The following is a 19,671-nucleotide window of genomic DNA, read 5'->3' as shown; positions in this document are numbered from 1 at the left end:
TTAATTTTTTTTTTTTTTTTAAAGATTTTATTTATTTATTTGAGAAAGAGAATGAGAGACAGAGAGCATGAGAGGGACGAGGGTCAGAGGGAGAAGCAGACCCCCCGCTGAGCAGGGAGCCCGATGCGGGACTCGATCCCGGGACTCCAGGATCATGACCTGAGCCGAAGGCAGTCGCTTAACCAACTGAGCCACCCAGGCGCCCCTTGTTTTGTTTTTTTAAAGATTTTATTTATTTATTTGTCAGAGAGAGAGACAGCACAAGCAGGGGGAGAAGCAGGCTCCCTGCTGAGCAGGGAGCCCAATGTGGGACTCAATCCCAGGACCCTGGGATCATGACCTGAGCCGAAGGCAGATGCTTAACTAACTGAGCCACCCAGGTGTCCCTCTATGAGCTTAGTTTAAATTTTATTTATTTATTTATTTTTATTTTATTTTATTTTTTAAAGATTTTATTTATTTATTTGACAGAGAGAGACACAGAGGGAGGGAACACAAGCAGGGGGAGTAGCAGAGGGAGAAGCAGGCTTCCCGCTGAGCAGGGAGCCCGATGCGGGACTCGATCCCAGGACCCTGGGACCATGACCTGAGCCGAAGGCAGATGCTTAACGACTGAGCCACCCAGGCACCCCCAATTTTTTTTGTTTAGATTGCACATGTAAAAGAGATCATATGGTATCTGTCTTTCTGTCTGACTTATTTCACTTAGCATAATATCCTTGAGGTCCATCCATGTTGTTGCAAATGGCAAGATTTCATTCTTTTTTATGGCTGAATAGTATTCCATTGTGTACAGATAACACAATTTCTTTATCCATTCATGTACTGAAGGACACTTAGGTTGTTTCCATATCTTGGCCACTATAAATAATGCTCCAAGGAACAAAGGGGTTGCATATATCTTTTTGAATTAGTGTTTTCATTTTCTTTGGAGAAAAACTCAGAAGTGGAATTATTGGATCATATGGTAATTCTATTTTTAATTTTTTAAGGAACTTCCACACCATTTTCCAAAGTGACTGCACCAATTTACATTCCCACCAACAGTACATGAGAGTTCCCTTTTCTACATATCCTCACCAACATTTGTTATTTCTAATCTTTTTGGTAATAGCTATGTTTTTTTTTTTTTTAAATGTAGGCTCCATGCTCAGCGTGGAGCCCAATATGGGGCTTGAACTCATCACCCTGAGATTTGAGACCTGAGCTGAGATCAAGAGTCAGATACTGGGGTGCCTGGGTGGCTCAGTCCCTTAAGCGTCTGCCTTTAGCTCAGGTCATGATGCCAGGGTCCTGGGATTGAGCCCCGCATCGTGCTCCCTGCTCAGCGGGAAGTCTGCTTCTCCCTCTGACCCTCCCCCCTCTCTCGTGTTTTCTCTCTCTCACTCTCTCTCAAATAAATAAATAAAATCTTAAAAACAAAAACAAAAAACAAAAAACAGGAACAACAACAATTTGGAGAGGGGGGTGGAGATCACACTAGTAGAAGTTATTTTAAAGTTTAAGTTTGCTGGTGAGTTAAAAAGAAAAAAAGAGATTAGTTTGAGAAAATTTTCAGAACTGAGGACTTGACTTTTCAGATCGAAAGGCCCATCAGCATCCAACATAGGGGATGACATTAGACTGTACCAAAGACAATCAGTGTGAAATTTTATAACTTTGGAAAGAGAAAGATCCTAGAAGCTTCCCAAAAGGGGGGGAAAAGTTTTCATGCAGAGAATGAAGAATCAGAATGGTGTTAGACTTAACAGAAAAGCTAGAAGACAGTGAGATAATACCTTCAGCATTTTGAGGGGACATGATTTCCTTTTTTTAAAAAAAAGATTTTATTATTTATTTGAGAGAGAGAGAGCGCGCGAGTTGAGAGAGAAAACACGAGTGGGGGGAGAGGCAGAGGGAGAAGCAGATGAGCCCGGTGCGTAGCTCAATCCCTGGACTCCAGGATCGTGACCTGAGCTGAAGGCAGACACTTAACTGATTAAACCACCCAGGTGCCCCAAAGGGACATAATTTCCAAGAGAAGATTATACCTAGCCAAAATATCAAACAAACATTGGGACAGAATAATGACATGCAAAAACTCAAAAAATTTACTTTTCATGAACCCCATCTCAGAAGGCTACCAGAGGATATGTTCCAGAAAAAAGTGAGTATAAACTAAGAGGAAAATTATGAGAGTGAAGGGTGAATCTAAAATGACAGTTCTACAGAAGAGCTACTAATCCAGAAAAGTTCTAGGAGAAATATCTTCAAGAGTTTGAAACTGAGAGAACATTTAAAGTGTTGGAAAGTAATGAGAAGAAATTCACACAAGTGGGGCTAAGGTTGAATTAGTAATAAATACATAGAAAATGAAATACTAAGCAAATGAAAAAACAAGACAATTTTTAGGAAAATAAAAAAGAGGAAAGAGAAAAGTAATCATATACAAGGTTCAGCTGTGAATATCATTTAATTTTTTTTAAAGATTTTATTTATTTGAGAGAGAAAGAGAGAGGGAGCACAAGCGGTGGGGAGGAACAAGGGAGAGGGAAAAGTAAGCTCTCCACTGAGCACGTAGCCCAATAGGAGGCTTGATCCCAGGACCCTGGGATCATGACCTGAGCCAAAGGCAGACGCTTAACAGACTGAGCCATCCAGCCGTCTCTTGTGAATAACATTTAAACAGTTACAGTAATGTAAACATTAAATATTCATTAATAAGCACTGCAATAAATGGGGAAACTGGGAGTTTGCATGTATGTGGTGGGGGTAGAGGATGTGGTAAAACAGAACTAAATCTTTAAGTTCTATAGTAGGAAGTAAATAATTCCTAAAACTTAAAATACCAAGACATAGCAAACAGAAGCATGTCCTTTGGAGATGTGAAGTTAAATGTGAAAAAAAAATTACCTAAATAGGTTGAAAGTGGTTACCTCTGAGTAAGGTGAGGATAGACATGGTGAAGGACTGCTATTTATTATAATATACCCTGGATAATTCCATCATTCTTTAAATTATGAACATATAAAACTTTGATGAAAATAAAAACTAAATTCAAAAAAGGAAAGAAAAAGAAAGCTCAGGCTATGGAGTCAGAAAGCATAGGTTCAAGTTCAGATTCTACCACTTACCAATGATTTGATTCTGAGCAACTATTTACAAAATGCTAGTAGGCCATAAATGGATATAAAACTTGATAAATAACAAAACTACCTAGCCCCATTCACTGGATTTTATTTTATTTCATAATTATTAAAATTTTTTTTAGTTTCATGTTTTTATTTACATTCCAGTTAGTGGGGCACCTGGGTGGCTCAGTCAGTTAAGCGTCTATCTTCGGCTCAGGTCATGACCTCTGGGTCCTGGGATCGCCCTGTGTAGGGCTTCCTGCTCAGCAGGGAGTCTGCTTCTCCCTCTCCCTCTGCCTCCTCCCCCTGCTCATGCTCTCTGTCTCTCTCTCAAATAAATAAATAAAATCTTTAAAGAAAAAAATAAATTCCAGTTAGTTAACATATAGTGTAAGATTAGTTCAGTCCATTTACTGGGTTTTAGTTTGAGAGCAAATCTAGATATTCTTAGTTTCCCATATAAGGCTTATCATAAACTTTATCTATAGTATGTTTTAAATTCAATGACTACATCAAAATTTAATGCATTTGTAAGTCAGGGATCTGATTTCATACCAACCACCCTGTCTGCATATCAGTAAATTGTTCACCTCCTTCTTTTTAAATATTGTGCCTTTAAATATATTTCCCCATAATTAGGACATTAAATTGCTCCCTGTATTTTGCATATGCTCTTATTATTGTACTTCTCACACTGTGACTTATAAATTCTAGGATATTTGAATCTACTTCTATAGGCTATTTCCTCAATCACAAGAATTTCGGTTTTGAGTATGCTGGGATTTCAAGTCACTTCTGTTAAATATAATTAGGAAAAAAAGGGGGTGGTGGTTGGAAATTGAGAAAAGAGATAAAACAGAAACCCAAGCAGGAGAAGTTTTCTTGTAGTACAGCTTTGAGAAATAAAGAAAGCTGAAGCAAAAGAAATATAGGCTCAGAATGCCTCCCTGTTAGTGCACAGGGACCTAAGCTGATTGAAAGGTGACAGCCAAGTGACAGCTTTCACTTGTGTGATTCTTTTTTTTTTTTTTTTAAAGATTTTATTTATTTGACAGAGAGAGAGGGAACACAAGCAGGGGGAGTGGGAGAGGGAGAAGCAGGCTTCCCGCTGAGCAGGGAACCCGATGCGGGGCTCGATCCAGGACCCTGGGATCATGACCTGAGCTGAAGGCAGATGCTTAACCGACTGAGCCACCCAGGCGCCCCTCACTTGTGTGATTCTTAAGCACACTGATATTTACTGAATCGAGCTTGGACCAAGGCTATATAACTCTAAGAACTGGAGAGGAGTCTGAGAACTGGATGAGCTAAATAAAAGTTGAATCTACTTTCTCTTACCTGGGCGGGGGATAGTAAGAGCTGCCTTTATAGGCCAGCTCCTCAACCATTCAATAATATGTACTGACTTCTTACCATGGGCCATAACTGGGCCAAATGCTGGGGATAAAATAAACAAAATAGAATATGATGATCCCAGCTCTCAAAGAGCTTATGGCCAAGGAGAGGAGAGAGTAAATAAGAGAGCAGTGCCGCCATATGTAGGCAAATAAGGGGGTATAACTGCATATTAGAGGGTCAAGGAAGGCCCTTCTCAGAAAAGAACTTGAAGGCTAAGCTAAATTTACAGCACATGTGTTGTGGGGAGAGGGGATGGAGAGCATTTTGGGCAGAGAACAACATGTATAAAAGCCTGGAGCAGGGAAAAAACAAACAAACAACAGTCCAAAAAATCCAAACATGAATTTTTTCCTGCCCTCCTCAGAATCTACATCTACAAATCTTCTGAGACGAAAGTAGCAAGAAGGGGAAAGATGGCTCCTGAAACATCTAGCCAATAGCCATTCTCCTATAAGTCCGTAAGAACACCACCGGGAAACTTGGACACAGGAGATCCGCTCTATTAAACAAAACCTGGGAAAGAGGGGACTGCTGGTTGTTCTGGCACATAATAGCAGCCAACAGGCAGACCAAATATACAATCTGAGAAATTCAGGATTCTTTTTTTTTTTTTAAAGATTTTATTTATTTATTTGACAGAGAGAGACACAGCGAGAGAGGGAACACAAGCAGGGGGAGTGGGAGAGGGAGAAGCAGGCTTCCCACGGAGCAGGGAGCCCGATGCGGGGCTCGATCCCAGGACCCTGGGATCATGACCTGAGCCGAAGGCGGACGCTTAACAATTGAGCCACCCAGGTGCCCCAATTTAGGATTCTTAAAAAAAAAAAAAATGCTTATCATTGAAATGCATAACATTCCATGGGAGGAATTTAAAACTCAGTTATCTGGTGGCGCCTGGGTGGCCCAGTCGGTTAAGTGTCGGAGTCTCGATTTCGGCTCAGGTCACGATCTCAGTGTTGTGAGATCAAGCCTCACATCAGGCTCCATGCTGGGCCCGGAGCCTGCTTAAGATTCTCTCTCTCTTTCTCCCTCTCCTCCCCCTCCACCCGCTCCCCCACCCCACTCTCTTGCTTAAAAAAACAACCCCCCCTTAGTTATCTAGGTGAAATAGCCTTCAAATATAACAAAATACAGATATTGAGAAATTCTAAATTTCATGTTAAGAATGGAAAATCTTTCTATAACACAAATCTGATCATGACATTCTCTTGTTTAAAATTCCTCAACAACTCCCCACTCTTTTGAGGGTAAAGTTCAAACTCTTTAGTCTGATCCCTGTATCCTCTCCAGTCCCATTTCCTGCTTCCCTGTCCTCCATACTCACACTCCAGCTCAACAGCAGGTTACCTGTATACATCGTATGTTTTCAAAGAGAGACAAGCCAGCTTATACGAACTTTCACTGGCCAAGGTGTGACAGTTTAAGCATCAAACAGTTTTAAATGGATGGGTAGACAGATAATACTTACAGCTAATTTAAAATTGTGAAAAGCTATGCATTTATAATGATACTTAAGAGGTAAAAGCTAATATGAAATATACTAAAAAAATTCTAATACCAAGAAGAGTAACTCTAGGTATTTGATTTTTTAAACTGTTTTAAGTAGAGGAGTATGAAAAAAGAAACAAGAAATTCATATTTATAAAATATACACCTGTTTATAAGGTAGAAAAGGTATAAGGTAGAATGCAGGGAATTGTGAATAAGCAAACCAGACCTTGCAAAAGTAGAAACTACATCAAGAACAAAAGGATTGATCAACATGAGGATCATAGGTAGTGATAAGGTAGAACGAGGACCCAACAATTAATCCACACTGGTGATCAACTTGAACACAAAAAGCAATTTAAAAAGTTTTAATGCTATAATCCAAAATTATAAATTAACCAAATGCTCTAAGGAAAAAAAGCTAAAAATATAAACTAGTTCACTCAAATCCTAGGAATGAAATGCTCTAGGTGCCTCTATTAAAACCAGGAGATACTAATAAACCATACATAGCTTCTAATAATTGTAACAGACTACATCAATAAATAATAATGACAGGACAATGAGTTATATAATGTTGGCCAAGCAAAACCTAAAAAACACATCATTCCAGGGGAAAAAAAATACATCATTCCAGGAAATACTAAAATCTATATAAAAGGTGTGATCTTACAAAGCTTTCTGGTCATTAGTTCAGTTATTAAAAGCAGCACAGTCATAGGATTGGTGCCTCAGGCTTGAACTACTCTGGGAAAAGCAATCAGGAACTGTGCCTTAACCAAAAATCAACAACAGGTCAATAACCAAATTCTATAATCTTGGTTGGACTAGAGTATTATTCCTTTTCTTTTTGGTCTGACAAGATTACTATCACTCTCTGACAATTAAAAGAAATAATAACCTACTACTAGAATCCTAGGGAAATACCAAGATAAGTACGTTGTAATCCTAAGAAGAAAAAGCATGGTTAACAACTATCTTGTTTATTGGCTATTTAGGGTGATTGAAGCTTTCAAAAGAATCAACCATTCTACCCTTGTAATAGTCATTTTAATCACTTAAAGGTTACCTAAAATTTGATCTTAAATTGCAAATAGTTCTGAGCGCTCCTCTTTGCATACAAAAGCGTCTTGGACTTTATAGAATCTAATCAATAGCTCTTAGCCTCTTCAAGTCAGGGAACTGAGTCTTATTTGACTTTATGCCATCAGCCCTTAGCACAACGCCTACAGTGCAGTCACTTCTCAGTAAATGTTTAAGTGAAAGCATGAATGATAATAATAATAATAATTATTATTATTATAAAAACCCAACATATAAATAAATCAAACTCCTTACCTGGTTTTTTCCCCACCTTTTGACCTGGAACTTGTTCTAAGCCATCTTGGCCTTTTCTCATTAACATGGCAAGTGATGCATCATGAGCTCTGAACAGGTCCACAACTTCATGTAAGGCAACATCTGTTATGAGATCACAGCTCAGGACTAGCACATCTGTCTGTCAAATGGAGAAGGGGAAAGTCAATATCACAAAAGACAATGGATCACACAAATCATCACAGGATAAACTTACAATGGCTTGGCAGCACACACAAATTGGACACTTGTTTTCAAACCCTTTTTATAGCAGCACAATAAGTAAAATAAATAGGGCTGTTCTAACTAAACTGTGCTGGGGGAGGTCTGGAATATCTACCTCCCCTTGTGTGTGCCTTATTGCTGCCCAATCTGAGGCACCACTGGAATCCTGGGCTCTAAGGAACAGAGTCTGAGAACTACCACATTGTCTATTTCCATGACTGTGGAATTAATGATCTTAATTTATACATCCTTTACAGTTTGAAAAGTATTTTCACATAATCTGATGATTCCATATGGTTACAAAATCCTATAAAGCAGTCACTTTGCTACAGTAGTAGAAAATAAAAGGATGAATATAATGCCCATCCCTCGGGAGACCAATCTAACTAGTAAACAATACTATACAACCTCAAGTATGTAAAAAGCACTCATTTAATTCTTATAACAACACCATGGAGTGGGATTGTTACTATTAATATTATTTAGTTCCCATTTTTATAGATAAGAAATATGAGACCTAACTACCACAGTGTCTGGCACGTAATAGGCATTTAGTAACTATTTGATGAATGAATCAATAAATCAAGGAAGTAAAAAGAGATGTTCTCATGTGGTGGGTATTCTTTAAAAAATTTTTTTTTTGGTTAACATATAATGTATTATTTGTTTCAGGGGTACAGGTCTGTGTTTCTTCAGTCTTACACAAATCATAGCACTCCATAGTACATACCCTCCCCAATGTCCATCACCCAGCCACCCCATCCCTCCCACCCCCCTCCACTCAAGCAACCCTTAGTTTGAGATTAAGAGTCTCTTATGGTTTGTCTCCCTCTCTGGTTTCTTCTTGTTTCATTTTCCCTCCCTTCCCCTATGATCCTCTGTCTTGTTTCTCAAATTCCTCGTATCAGTGAGATCATATGATACTTGTCTTTCTCCGATTGACTTATTTCGCTCAGCATAATACCCTCTAGTTCCATCCATGTCGTTGCAAATGGCAAGATTTCATTTTTTGATGGCTGCATAATATTCCATTGTACATATATACCACATCTTTATCCATTCATCTGTTGATGGACATCTAGGCTCTTTCCATAGTTTGGCTATTGTGGACATTGCTGCTATAAACACTGGGGTGCATGTGCCCCTTCGGATCACTACATTTGTATCTTTGGGGTAAATACCCAGTAGTGCAATTGCTGGGTCGTAGGGCATGTGGTGGGTATTCTGATTGCATTTCTAGTAATTCAGATTAATTATAATAATAACTAATAATAGTAATTAACATTTACTGAATGTGTACTATTGGCCAGGAATTGTGATTAACACTTTGCATGCATTCCCAATCTTTAGAACCTTACGCCATAAGCACTATTATTATATGTACTTTACAGACAAAGAAACCAGTTTACTTGGGCGCCTGGGTGGCTCAGTTCATTAAGCGACTTCCTTCAGCTCAGGTCATGATCCTGGAGTCCCTGGATCGAGTCCCACACCGGGCTCCCTGCTCGGCAGGGAGTCTGCTTCTCCCTCTGACCCTAACCCCTCTCATGTGCTCTCTTCTCATTCTCTCTCTCTCAAATAAATAAATAAAATCTTAAAAAAAAAAAAAGAAAGAAACCAGTTTACAGTAGTTAGATAAATACCTAAGATTTAACAACCCTTAATGACTATTCATATAAATAAATAATCTTTATTTGTGAATAGTGTTTAAAGAAATACAGCTTTGCTAGTTTGAAGACCCATTTAAGGGAGTTTCTAGTCTACAGTATTAGGTACCCAAAACACCTAAATTTAGATCTTAGATACTTCTAAATTTTGGTGTGTCTAGTACCAATCCTACCGGTACTAGCTATCAACTGGAGTATCATATTTTAAGAGTAACCTTGATAAACTAAAAAAGTATCAATAAGAAGATGATTAAGATGGAGAAAGAGCTAGAAACACGACAGCTGAAAGAGGAGAAGTTGTTTAGTAGAGAAAAGATTGTGGCGGGGGGGGGGGGGACACAGTGGGCAGGACAAGGATTATGGGGTGGGGCTAAGGAAGAGATAATAGCACTTTTTAAATACTTGGAAGTCTAAGGAAGAATGCAATTTTAGCTGAAGAGCCCAGGACCAAACTACAAACAAGTAGGTAAAACATGAAGAAAAGTATTTTTGGTTTCCATATCAACTTATTTCTGTCAATCAGAGCTAGTCAAAAAGAATAATTTTGTAAGGCAATGAGCTTCCCATCATAAGAAGTGCTCAGGCAGAAACTGGATTATCACTCGCAACAATTTATTTACCAGACATTTACTGAGCACTTACTCTATGCTCAGCCAGGCCCTATTCTGAAACATAGAGGGAACTTAGACTAGAAAGTGTTAAAATGTGAGTGGCTAAGAAAGGCTACTTAATTTTTTTTTTTTTAAGGGCGCCTGGGTGGCTCAGTTGGTTAAGCGACTGCCTTCGGCTCAGGTCATGATCCTGGAGTCCCTGGATCGAGTCCCGCATCGGGCTCCCTGCTCGGCAGGGAGTCTGCTTCTCCCTCTGACCCTCCCCCCTCTCATGTGCTCTCTCTCTCTCTCTCATTCTCTCTGTCTCAAATAAATAAATAAAATCTTTAAAAAAAAAAAAAAAAAAAAAAGACTTTATTTATTTGACACAGAGAGAGTGAGAGAGAGAGAGCATAAGCAGGGGGAGTGGCAGGCAGGCAGAGGGAGAAGCAGGCTCTCTGCTGAGCAAGGAGCCTGATGCGGGACTCGATCCCAGAACCCTGGGATCATGACCTGAGCCGAAGGCAGCCGCTTAACCGACTGAGCCACCCAGGCACTCGCTACTTAATATTTTTAAAACAAATTTCTACCTATACATTCTGCTATTTCATTTCATCATAAATGTAGTACACAGATTTGTCAAAATAATATATTGAAAAACAAATTCCTTACATTGCAATTTAAATTGACTACACAAATATTTCTCAATAGCACACCTGCAGTTTCCCAGAGGTGCCTCAGGTAAAGCCTGGTTCCTATTGCCCTTTCTGAGTCACCCAGGGCAAGTCCTCTTTTATTAATTTTATTTTCTGGGTTTCTGTATAAGCTTTGGTTTGGAAAACAGGTTTTGCTACTTTAAAAAGTTTGAAAAACATTTAGCTAAATTATTCCAGGTTTAAGAATAAAATGAGTATCTACATGGAAATTTTTATAAGTGGTTCCCACTTTTCTAAGATTTTAATTTAAAATCAAGATTCCTGTGGCACCTGGGTGGCTCAGTCAGCTAAGTGTCTGACTTCAGCTCAGGTCTTGATCTCAGCGTCCTAGGATAGAGCTCCACGGTGGGCTCTGCACTCAGCAGGGAGCCTGCTTCTCTCTGCCCCTCCCCCTGCTCATTCCCTCTCTCTTTCTCTCTGAAATAAATAAATAAAATCTTAAAAAAAATAAATTAAAATAAAGATTCCTGCTTTGGGTGGGAAAAATGGATGATTTCAACTCACATTCTACTACAGTAAAAAGTCATGTTTGCTAAGGAAGTGAGGCTCAACCATAAGAATGCCTTGGCTTACTGCTTGAAATTTCTTATTCCGAATATAGACTCTGTACCAGAACCATCATTTCTTTTTCTACATGTAACTCATTACTTACAGCCTGAACAATTCCTTTTGAAAGCCTCTTCAAGTTAAGAAGTTCAAATCTGAGGGGCGCCTGGGTAGCTCTGTAGGTTAAGTTATCTGCCTTCAGCTCAGATCATGATCCCAGGGTCCTGGGATCAAGCCCCGCATAGGGCTCCTTGCTCAGTGGGGAGCCTGCTTCTCCCTCTCCCTCTGCCTGCAGTTCCCCCTGCTTGTATTCTCTATCAAATAAATAAATAAAATGAAGTTCAAATTTGGATTTCTTTTCTACTTTTCTGCTTAAGGCTATCTTAGTTGCTTCTGGATTTTAACTGAGCTAAAAAAAAAAATTCTTAAGCTCACCATCTAGAAACCACCAAACATTAACAAATCAGCCTGTGTACATGAAAGCTAAGGAAGAGATAGCACACAGAATCCTCCTCCTCTTTTTTTTTTTTTTTAAAGATTTTATTTATTTATTTGACAGAGAGAGACACAGAGAGACAGGGGACACAAGCAGGGGCAGAAGGAGAGGGAGAACCGGACTCCCCACTGAGCAAGGAGCCCAATGTGGGACTCGATCCCAGGACCCTGGGATCATGACCTGAGCCAAAGGCAGACGCTTAACAACTGAGCCACCCAGGCGCCCCAGAATCCTCCTTCTTACAACAATGTTTAGAAAGGCTGGGAACACAGGCTATTATTAAAGACACATCCCTATAGCAGTACAGAAGTTGCTCCATTTCATTATAATAAAAATGACAGTTTGCTGAGAAAAAAAAAATCTCCTTTCTCTAATAAGCTGGCTGATTTTTGCAAGCTGACTGTTCTACAATAAATTTAATTATCAAGTATACTCCAAAGTGAAGAAAATGACCCAGATGCAGATGCCTCTGAAGTGGCAACAATGTTGTCTTGGAAAATAAATGCTGTTATCATTCAGTATCTGCAAAAAATAAATCTGTCAGTATAGTGAATGCCAAAGAAGTCCCGCGTAATTGTGAATAGTTGCAGCCTCGTTTTTCTCTTTGCTTTTAGATGACTTTTTGCTAAGCTGAACGCAAAATCCCCAAGGAGCACAAGAAACAGACCCCTCCCCCCAATGTCTGGTTGCCATCTGTTCTCAGTGTGAAAAGAAAGGCGTCAGTCGGAAAGGGCAGGGCCTGGGATACAGACGGAGGTGCTATTCGGCAGGCCCTCTCCTGCCTCCATTCCCAGAAAATGCACCATCTAAGACTGAGGCCAAACACATTCCCATCCTCTTTGCAACTCCACCACTTCCAAAGGAAAGTCTTTGCTGTTTGATCAATGTACTTTGTTTCCAAAGCTGGAAATCCTGGAATAAGAAACAGAAGTCTAACATCTTACATCTTCATACTACTACCTATTTCTCTTTACATTTTTATAAACGCTGTAACAGAAAGTAAATGACTATTGTTTTGATTTTTATTCTAACAATGTAAAGCCCATTCTAGAAATGCAAATATTCTTCTACTAACTGGAGCCCAGAGAGAAAAGGTGGAAAAACTGTTTAAGAGCGAGAGGTATTTCTGATCACATGTGACCAGAGCCATGAATAAACGTAGACTGTTTGGACTGTGAAGCAACTGTATATCTGAAATGCAATTAACTTTAAAGTTCCCTGGACACACCAATCCTCAGCTGCCTTGTGTTTCAGGGCACTAGTTCTTTCCTAACACCAACAGTAATGCCTCTTCTTTTGCAGAGACCAACTGGAATCTCCACAGACCTCCCTATTCACTCTTCTAATATCCTCAGTATCCCTTATCCCAAGCCTGTTCCTTTAGAGGAGCCAGGGCAATGTCAAGGGCAAAAACCATGGCTCTAAAGGACAGCAAATGTGTGCAGTTTTGACAAACTGGAAATATACAAAGTTTTTAAGGGAAGGTGAAGACAGCACGTTAGTGTTTGGGAAGAAATCAAGATACCCAGGAATTCAAAATTCGAATTGCTGCCAGTTAGTTTTGGCTAAAGAAAACAAATTAAACTGAGAAAACCCAATTACAAAGCTATGGCAAAGCCCAGAAATCCATCATTACAAGCACATTTTCAATCAAGCCAAAACCACTGAGTAAAACTAGAAGAAAAAAACAAAAGTTAAATCAGAAAACTGAATGTTATGTGTGTTGGTGGTAGTGGTATGGTGGGAGGTGGGAAGAGCTACTGGGAACAGTCTCTCTTCTTTTCCTGGCAGCGGCTCCATGACAGATTGTTATAAATAACACAATCTGGCAAACAATTTCCTATGGCACGGAGAAAGAAAAACACTTACTCCCCTGGAAAAAAAAAACGGTCAAGGCAAGGTAACCACACTTTTACCCACTCAGCACTTCCACAAACAATAGCTATGATCCAAATCACCACCCTGCACCCCACCCCTGCCCATATGGAATTAATGAATTCAGCTACTTGGTGTGACTATGAATGGTCACAATTTACATTTCCTATGTGGTCCAATCCCAATCCAACCCTCAAGAGTAGTTTGGTGCTGTAATAAACACCAATGTCTAACTATAATGGAGACCTCACCGTGCTTGATTTCCGCTGAAAATGTTTGGAAAAGATCCCCAGTCTGCAGTTCCCAAAGTACATGGCAAAGGGCCAATTGCCATTTTGTTTTTAATGAGGCTGGGGCATTAGGTGCAGGAAGGAATGACCAACTCAGTCCGTAAGTAAGAAATGTGATAATCCTTAGGCTTAGAGCTAAACATCCTTCCTGTGTTCCTTAGCTTAATCATAGTGTCACCACCATCAGGATCTGAAGTCAGAAATCTGGCCACAGTCTAGGGCTGAGGTCCTCCCCCTCTTGCCCAGTACCCCACCCCAACATCTTACTGGTCACCAAGCCCTCCTCTTTTTTATTTTTTAAGATTTATTTATTTATTTTAAATGAGAGAGAGAGAGCACGCATGAGGGGAGGGCCAGAGGGAGAGAATCTTTCAAGCCCAAAGGGGAGCCCAAAGACCCCGCAACCTATGAGATCATGACCTGAGCCCAACCAACTGATCCACCCAGGTGCCCCCAAGTCCTCCTGTTTTATCTCCATTGCACTACCTTAGTTCAGGCCTCAAAATATTTTTCTAGTCTCTTAGCTGGTCTCACTCACTCCAGTTTTCCCCTATTCTAATCCACACTCCAATTCCCATTACTTATTTCACTTCCCTGCTTAAAAGCAGCTTAAAATAGTGTTCTCCAAACATAAGAAAAAACTGAACATTTATTCACTTATTCCCACTTACTTTTAAAATTTACTTAAAAATACATGAATTACGATAAGTGATATAATATGCTCTCCAGATAGCATACAAAAACTGATAATTTTATTTGTTTATTAAAAAGATTTTATTTATTTGAGAGAGAGAGAGAGAGCAAGAGAGAGAGCATGAGTGGGGAGGAGGGGCAGAGGGAGAGGGACAAATAGATTCCCCACTGAGCAGGGAGCCCAATGTGGGGCTCGATCCCAGGACCCCAAGATCATGACCTGGGCTGAAGGCAGTCGCTTAACTGACTGAGCCACCCAGGTGCCCCCCCAAATTGATATTTTTAATTAATTAATTTTGAAAGATTTTATTTATTTGAGACAGAGAGAGAGAGCGTGTGCACGCACAAGCGGGGAGGAGGGTCAGAGGGAGAGGGAGAAGCAGACTCCCTGCTGAGCAGAGAGTCCGATGCGGGGCTAGATCCCAGGACCCTGAGATCATGACTTGAGCTGAAGGCAGGTGCCCAACTGACTGAGCCACTCAGGTGCCCCTCAAAATTGACATTTTTAAAAGAAGAGGTAAAATTAAAAGAACTAGAGATTCTAATATCTTCCTTGAGTACTCCATCCTACACACCCCCTGGTTTTGAGATCACCCCATTTAGGATATTACTGCTTTGTAAGACTGAGTTTAAATTCCTTAGCATGACATTAAAGGTCTTTAAAATATGACTGCACCTACCTAATTCAGCCTTCTCTGCCCCAATTCCCCTTCCACATAATGTTTTTTTTTGTTTTTTTTTTTAGATTTTATTTATTTGCGAGAGAGACAATGAGAGACAGAGAGCATGAGAGGGAGGAGGGTCAGAGGGAGAAGCAGACTCCCTGCTGAGCAGGGAGCCTGATGTGGGACTCGATCCCGGGACTCCAGGATCATGACCTGAGCCGAAGGCAGTCGCTTAACCAACTGAGCCACCCAGGCGCCCCACATAGTTAATGTTAACTTGCTGGAGTAAACTGCCAAAAATGCATTCCCCATTCTCTCTTCCCACCCCACCACACAGTCATCCATCAAGTTTCAGGTCCTGCTGCAGTTATTATAAAGGGCAGAGCCAATGTATTATCTCCTCTAGAGATGAAGTCTTTTCTGATCCATTGCAGACCTTAAATCACTAACATCGATTACATGGGTTTTTTTCCCTTCTAGACTTTGAACTTCATAAGGAGCTTTTTTATCTTTGAATCCCCGGAGTTCAACCTAGTGCTGGCAAACAAGCATCAGTAAATGTTAGCACTTGTCCTGTTACCTCCTTCTCCTTGTTTAAATTGACTCAAAGATGGAAACATCCAATTTTCGATGTTTAGAAACAGCATATTTTCTGACGGCGCTGAAAGCCCTCTCTGTAGAGAATATGACTGTTCAGAGTTAGAACAGGGGCCAAAAAGGTAACTCTGCAGCTTCCTAAAGCAATGAGGTAGGGAATAAATGTGCTGCCTCCAACAAGGAAAAAGGCAGAAAAGTCTGAAAGAAAACAAACCAGATGCAGCTGTCCTGGAGGGTATGGCTGGAGGGGATATGCTAGATATATAATTTTAAAATGGGGACTCAACATTTATAGTTTTAATATTTATAGTTCATTTACCTTCCTACAGAGTTCTCTTTTCAGGTTAAGAACAAATAGAGGAATTCTACTCATGTTTCCTGAGCTAAGAAGTAACTGAGAATCTGTTAATTTCTAACACTGTTAAATGAATCAAATGCTAATCACATCTCTTCCAAGATTTTTTTTTTGGAGGCAAAATATTTATTTATGTGACTCATTTTGTAACATTTAAGACATAGAGGTTGTTTACAAAAATACATAAGGTGTTTGTCTTTCTTCCAGGATTTAAATATCTGCAATTTAATTTTTTTTTTTTTTAAGATTTTATTTATTTATTTGACAGAGAGAGACACACACAGCAAGAGAGGAAACACAAGCAGGGGGAGTGGGAGAGGGAGAAGCAGGCTTCCCGCGGAGCAGGGAGCCCGATGCGGGGCTCGATCCCAGGACCCTGGGACCATGACCTGAGCCGAAGGCAGATGCTTAACGACTGAGCCCCTCAGGTGCCCCTCTGCAATTTAATTTTAAAATGCACGGACATTAATAGAGAAAAAACAAAGGTTTTTTTTCTTTTTTTTCCCCTCAAATCAAACCTTCACTTTGAAAGAATTTATTTTCTGAATCTATTTTATTTTATTTATTTATTTATTTATTTAACATTTTATTTTATTTATTTGACAGAGAGAGAGACAGCTAGAGAGGGAACACAGCAGGGGGAGTGGGAGAGGGAGAAGCAGGCTTCCTGCGGAGCAGGGAGCCCGATGTGGGGCTCGATCCCAGAACCCTGGGATCATGACCTGAGCCGAAGGCAGACGCTTAACGACTGAGCCACCCAGGCGCCCCCTGAATCTATTTTAAATAATTTCATTCTTTTTCTTCAGTTAGACACAAATACTCCACAGGATAAAAATATTATTGCCCCATTTCAAGACCATGAAACATGTTTGTAACAATTACACTACATATTTTCTGCCTGTAACTTGAATTCTAATTTTGTCCTGAATTATGAAATATATATATACATAAATATATAAATATCAAAAAGCAACTCTTAAGATTAGGTATGTCTTCTTTTCTTATTAATTTTACATGTGACTTTGAGAGGGTCCCTCCCTTTTTTGGGCCTCAGTGTCATCTATAAGATGAGAGGGCTGTACCATCTCTGAACTCCTTTATGACATAAAATTATATTATGATTACAAGGGCCAAGCTATTTTTAATTCTTTAGAGCTATGCTCTGGGTTCAGAGGCATTAATAACTGTGGTGACCTTAAAGTTTCTCATCTACTTTGGGCATCATCCTGAAAGAACAAATCATGTTAAATATAATTTTGATGCTCAGCGCATTTAATTAAACTTGAATTCTTTCAAAAATAATAATCCATGTGTGGCATGTATGGCAATTCTCAGTTAATCAGAGAAATCAGTTAGGCACAAAAATACAGAACCGGCTTACCATTCTGGTTAAAGAGAGGGTTACTATCCAAGCTCATTCATTAAAGGATGTGTCTCTGAATACCTCTTCAGCAAAAGCCTGAGTAATCACAAACTTTTAGGGTTCCAATCCATAAAGATTCCAGTTTGGAACCAATGGTTACACTCTACCTGCTACCATCAACTCAACTGGTTCTCTAAGACTATACCATCTTTAAGTTGATGGCAAAACACTGGACATCATTTAATGTTTACAAGCTCTTGCACACACTTTATTTCAATCTCACATAATTCTGTAATATCAATAGAGTTAAACCCATTTTATAGACAAGAAAACAGAAGCTCAGAAATATTATGTGATCTGCCCCTTTGCTATCACATTGCCTTCTAAAACACACACACACACACACACACACACACACACACACTACCCCCTAATACATTAGTTTCAGGTGTACAACATAGAGATTCAACAAATTTATACATTATGCTATGCTCACCAGAAGTGTAGCTACCATCTGTCACCATACAATGTTATTACAATATCAATGACTATATTCCCTATGCTGTAAATATAGGCCCTCTTTAAATGTATTCATGTCACATTTAAATTTGGTTAGACATCTTACTATTTAAAACCAAATCATATGCAAAGAGAAGAGAACCTTCTTATACTGTCGGTGGGAATGCAAGCTGGTATAGCCACTGTGGGAAACAGTACGGAGGTTCCTCAACAAGTTGAAAATAGAGTTAGCCTATGACCCAGCAATTGCACTACTAGGTATTTACCCAAAGATACAGATGTAGTGATCTGAAGGGGCACCTGCACCCCAATGTTTACAGCAGCAATGTCCACAATAGCCAAACCATGGAAAGAGCCCAGATGTCCATCAACAGATGAATGGATAAAGAAGATGTGGCATATATATATACACAATACTACTCAGCCATCAAAAAATATGAAATCTTGCCATTTGCAATGATGTGAATATGTGTATTATGCTAAGTGAAATAAGTCAATCAGAGAAATAGAATTATCATATGATCTCACTCATATGTGGAATTTAAGATACAAAATAGGATCATAAAACAGGATGAAGTCAGAGAGGTAGACAAACTATAAGAGACTCTTAATGATAGGAAACAAACTGAGGGTTGCTAGCGGAGATGGGGTTGGGGGGACGGGGTAACTGGGAGATGGACATTAAGGAGGGCTTGTGATGTAATGAGCACTGGGTATTGTATAAGACTGATGAATCACTGAACTCTACCTCTGAAACTAATAATACATTATATGTTAATTAATTGAATTTAAATAAAAAAATTAAAAATAAAAAAACAGTTTATGAAAAACTAGGTTGTATTTCAAAATAAGTTATATGTGATACTTGAAAATTATAAAGTACCATATGACAATAAAGAGTTTGCTTTTATTGAAATTAATAAATCTCTTCTAATGATAGCTTCTAGATCATAGAATGTAATAATGCCACTGTGACTTGCACTATTCAAATCACGTCTCTGTACATCACAATTTGAAAGAGAAAATGACGTATCAGAGAGATCAGAGAAGTCACAAGGATGCTGAAGGGTCTGAACATCAAGGGAACTAGGGATCCTTAGACTGGAGAAGAGAACCTGGGTACCTGATAATGGAAAGGCTGCCAAAGGAAGAGGAAGATAATGTGTTCTGACTGCTCAAGGACAGAATATGACTTAAAAGTAGAAATTTTAGGGCGCCTGGGTGGCTCAGTCAGGTGAGTGTCTGCCTTCGGCTCAGGTCATGATCCCGGGGTCCTGGGATCGAATCCCTCATCGGGCTCCTCGCTCAGCAAGGAGCCTGCTTCTCTCTCTGCCTGTGCTCCCCCTGCTTGTGCTCTCTCTCTCATACACAAATAAATAAATAATCTTAAAAAAAAAGTTTAAAAAAATTTTTTAAAAATTAAAAAAAAAATCCTTTCTAAAAAAAAAAGTAGAAATTTTTAGAAGAGCACTGATGAGTTCAAAAAAATTTCTAATATCTAAAACCTCATGAGAAATCCCCACTGGAGATTCTCAAACATAGCTTAATATAATCTTCATGGGAAATACTTAAGAATAGATTCTTGTGGAGGGTAAAAGATGAGAATAGATGTCCTCATAAATATTTTCTAATTCTAAGGTTCTAAGAGTCAATCAATCTTGAATTTTTAAAAAAGACTTTATTTATTTGAGAGAGAGCATGTGCATGAGCGGGGGGAGGGGG

General features: G+C 39.4%; 1 protein-coding gene across 6 annotated transcripts in view; it reads right to left on the bottom strand.

The window, feature by feature from the left end:
• Positions 1-19,671, bottom strand: part of EIF2B3 (eukaryotic translation initiation factor 2B subunit gamma) — a 124,391-nt gene that overhangs the window by 80,225 nt on the left and 24,495 nt on the right. For all 6 annotated transcript variants that reach the window (XM_032430353.1, XM_032430376.1, XM_032430361.1 and 3 more), the window contains one exon: positions 7,335-7,494. In XM_032430353.1, the coding sequence (XP_032286244.1) occupies positions 7,335-7,494 (160 nt within the window). The remainder of the gene's footprint in view (positions 1-7,334; positions 7,495-19,671) is intronic.

Source organism: Phoca vitulina, unplaced genomic scaffold, assembly GCF_004348235.1.
Source record: "Phoca vitulina isolate PV1807 unplaced genomic scaffold, GSC_HSeal_1.0 scaffold2, whole genome shotgun sequence".
Lineage (NCBI taxonomy): Eukaryota > Metazoa > Chordata > Mammalia > Carnivora > Phocidae > Phoca > Phoca vitulina.
Note: the sequence above shows the minus strand (reverse complement) of the source record. Positions and strands in the feature narration are given on the sequence as shown.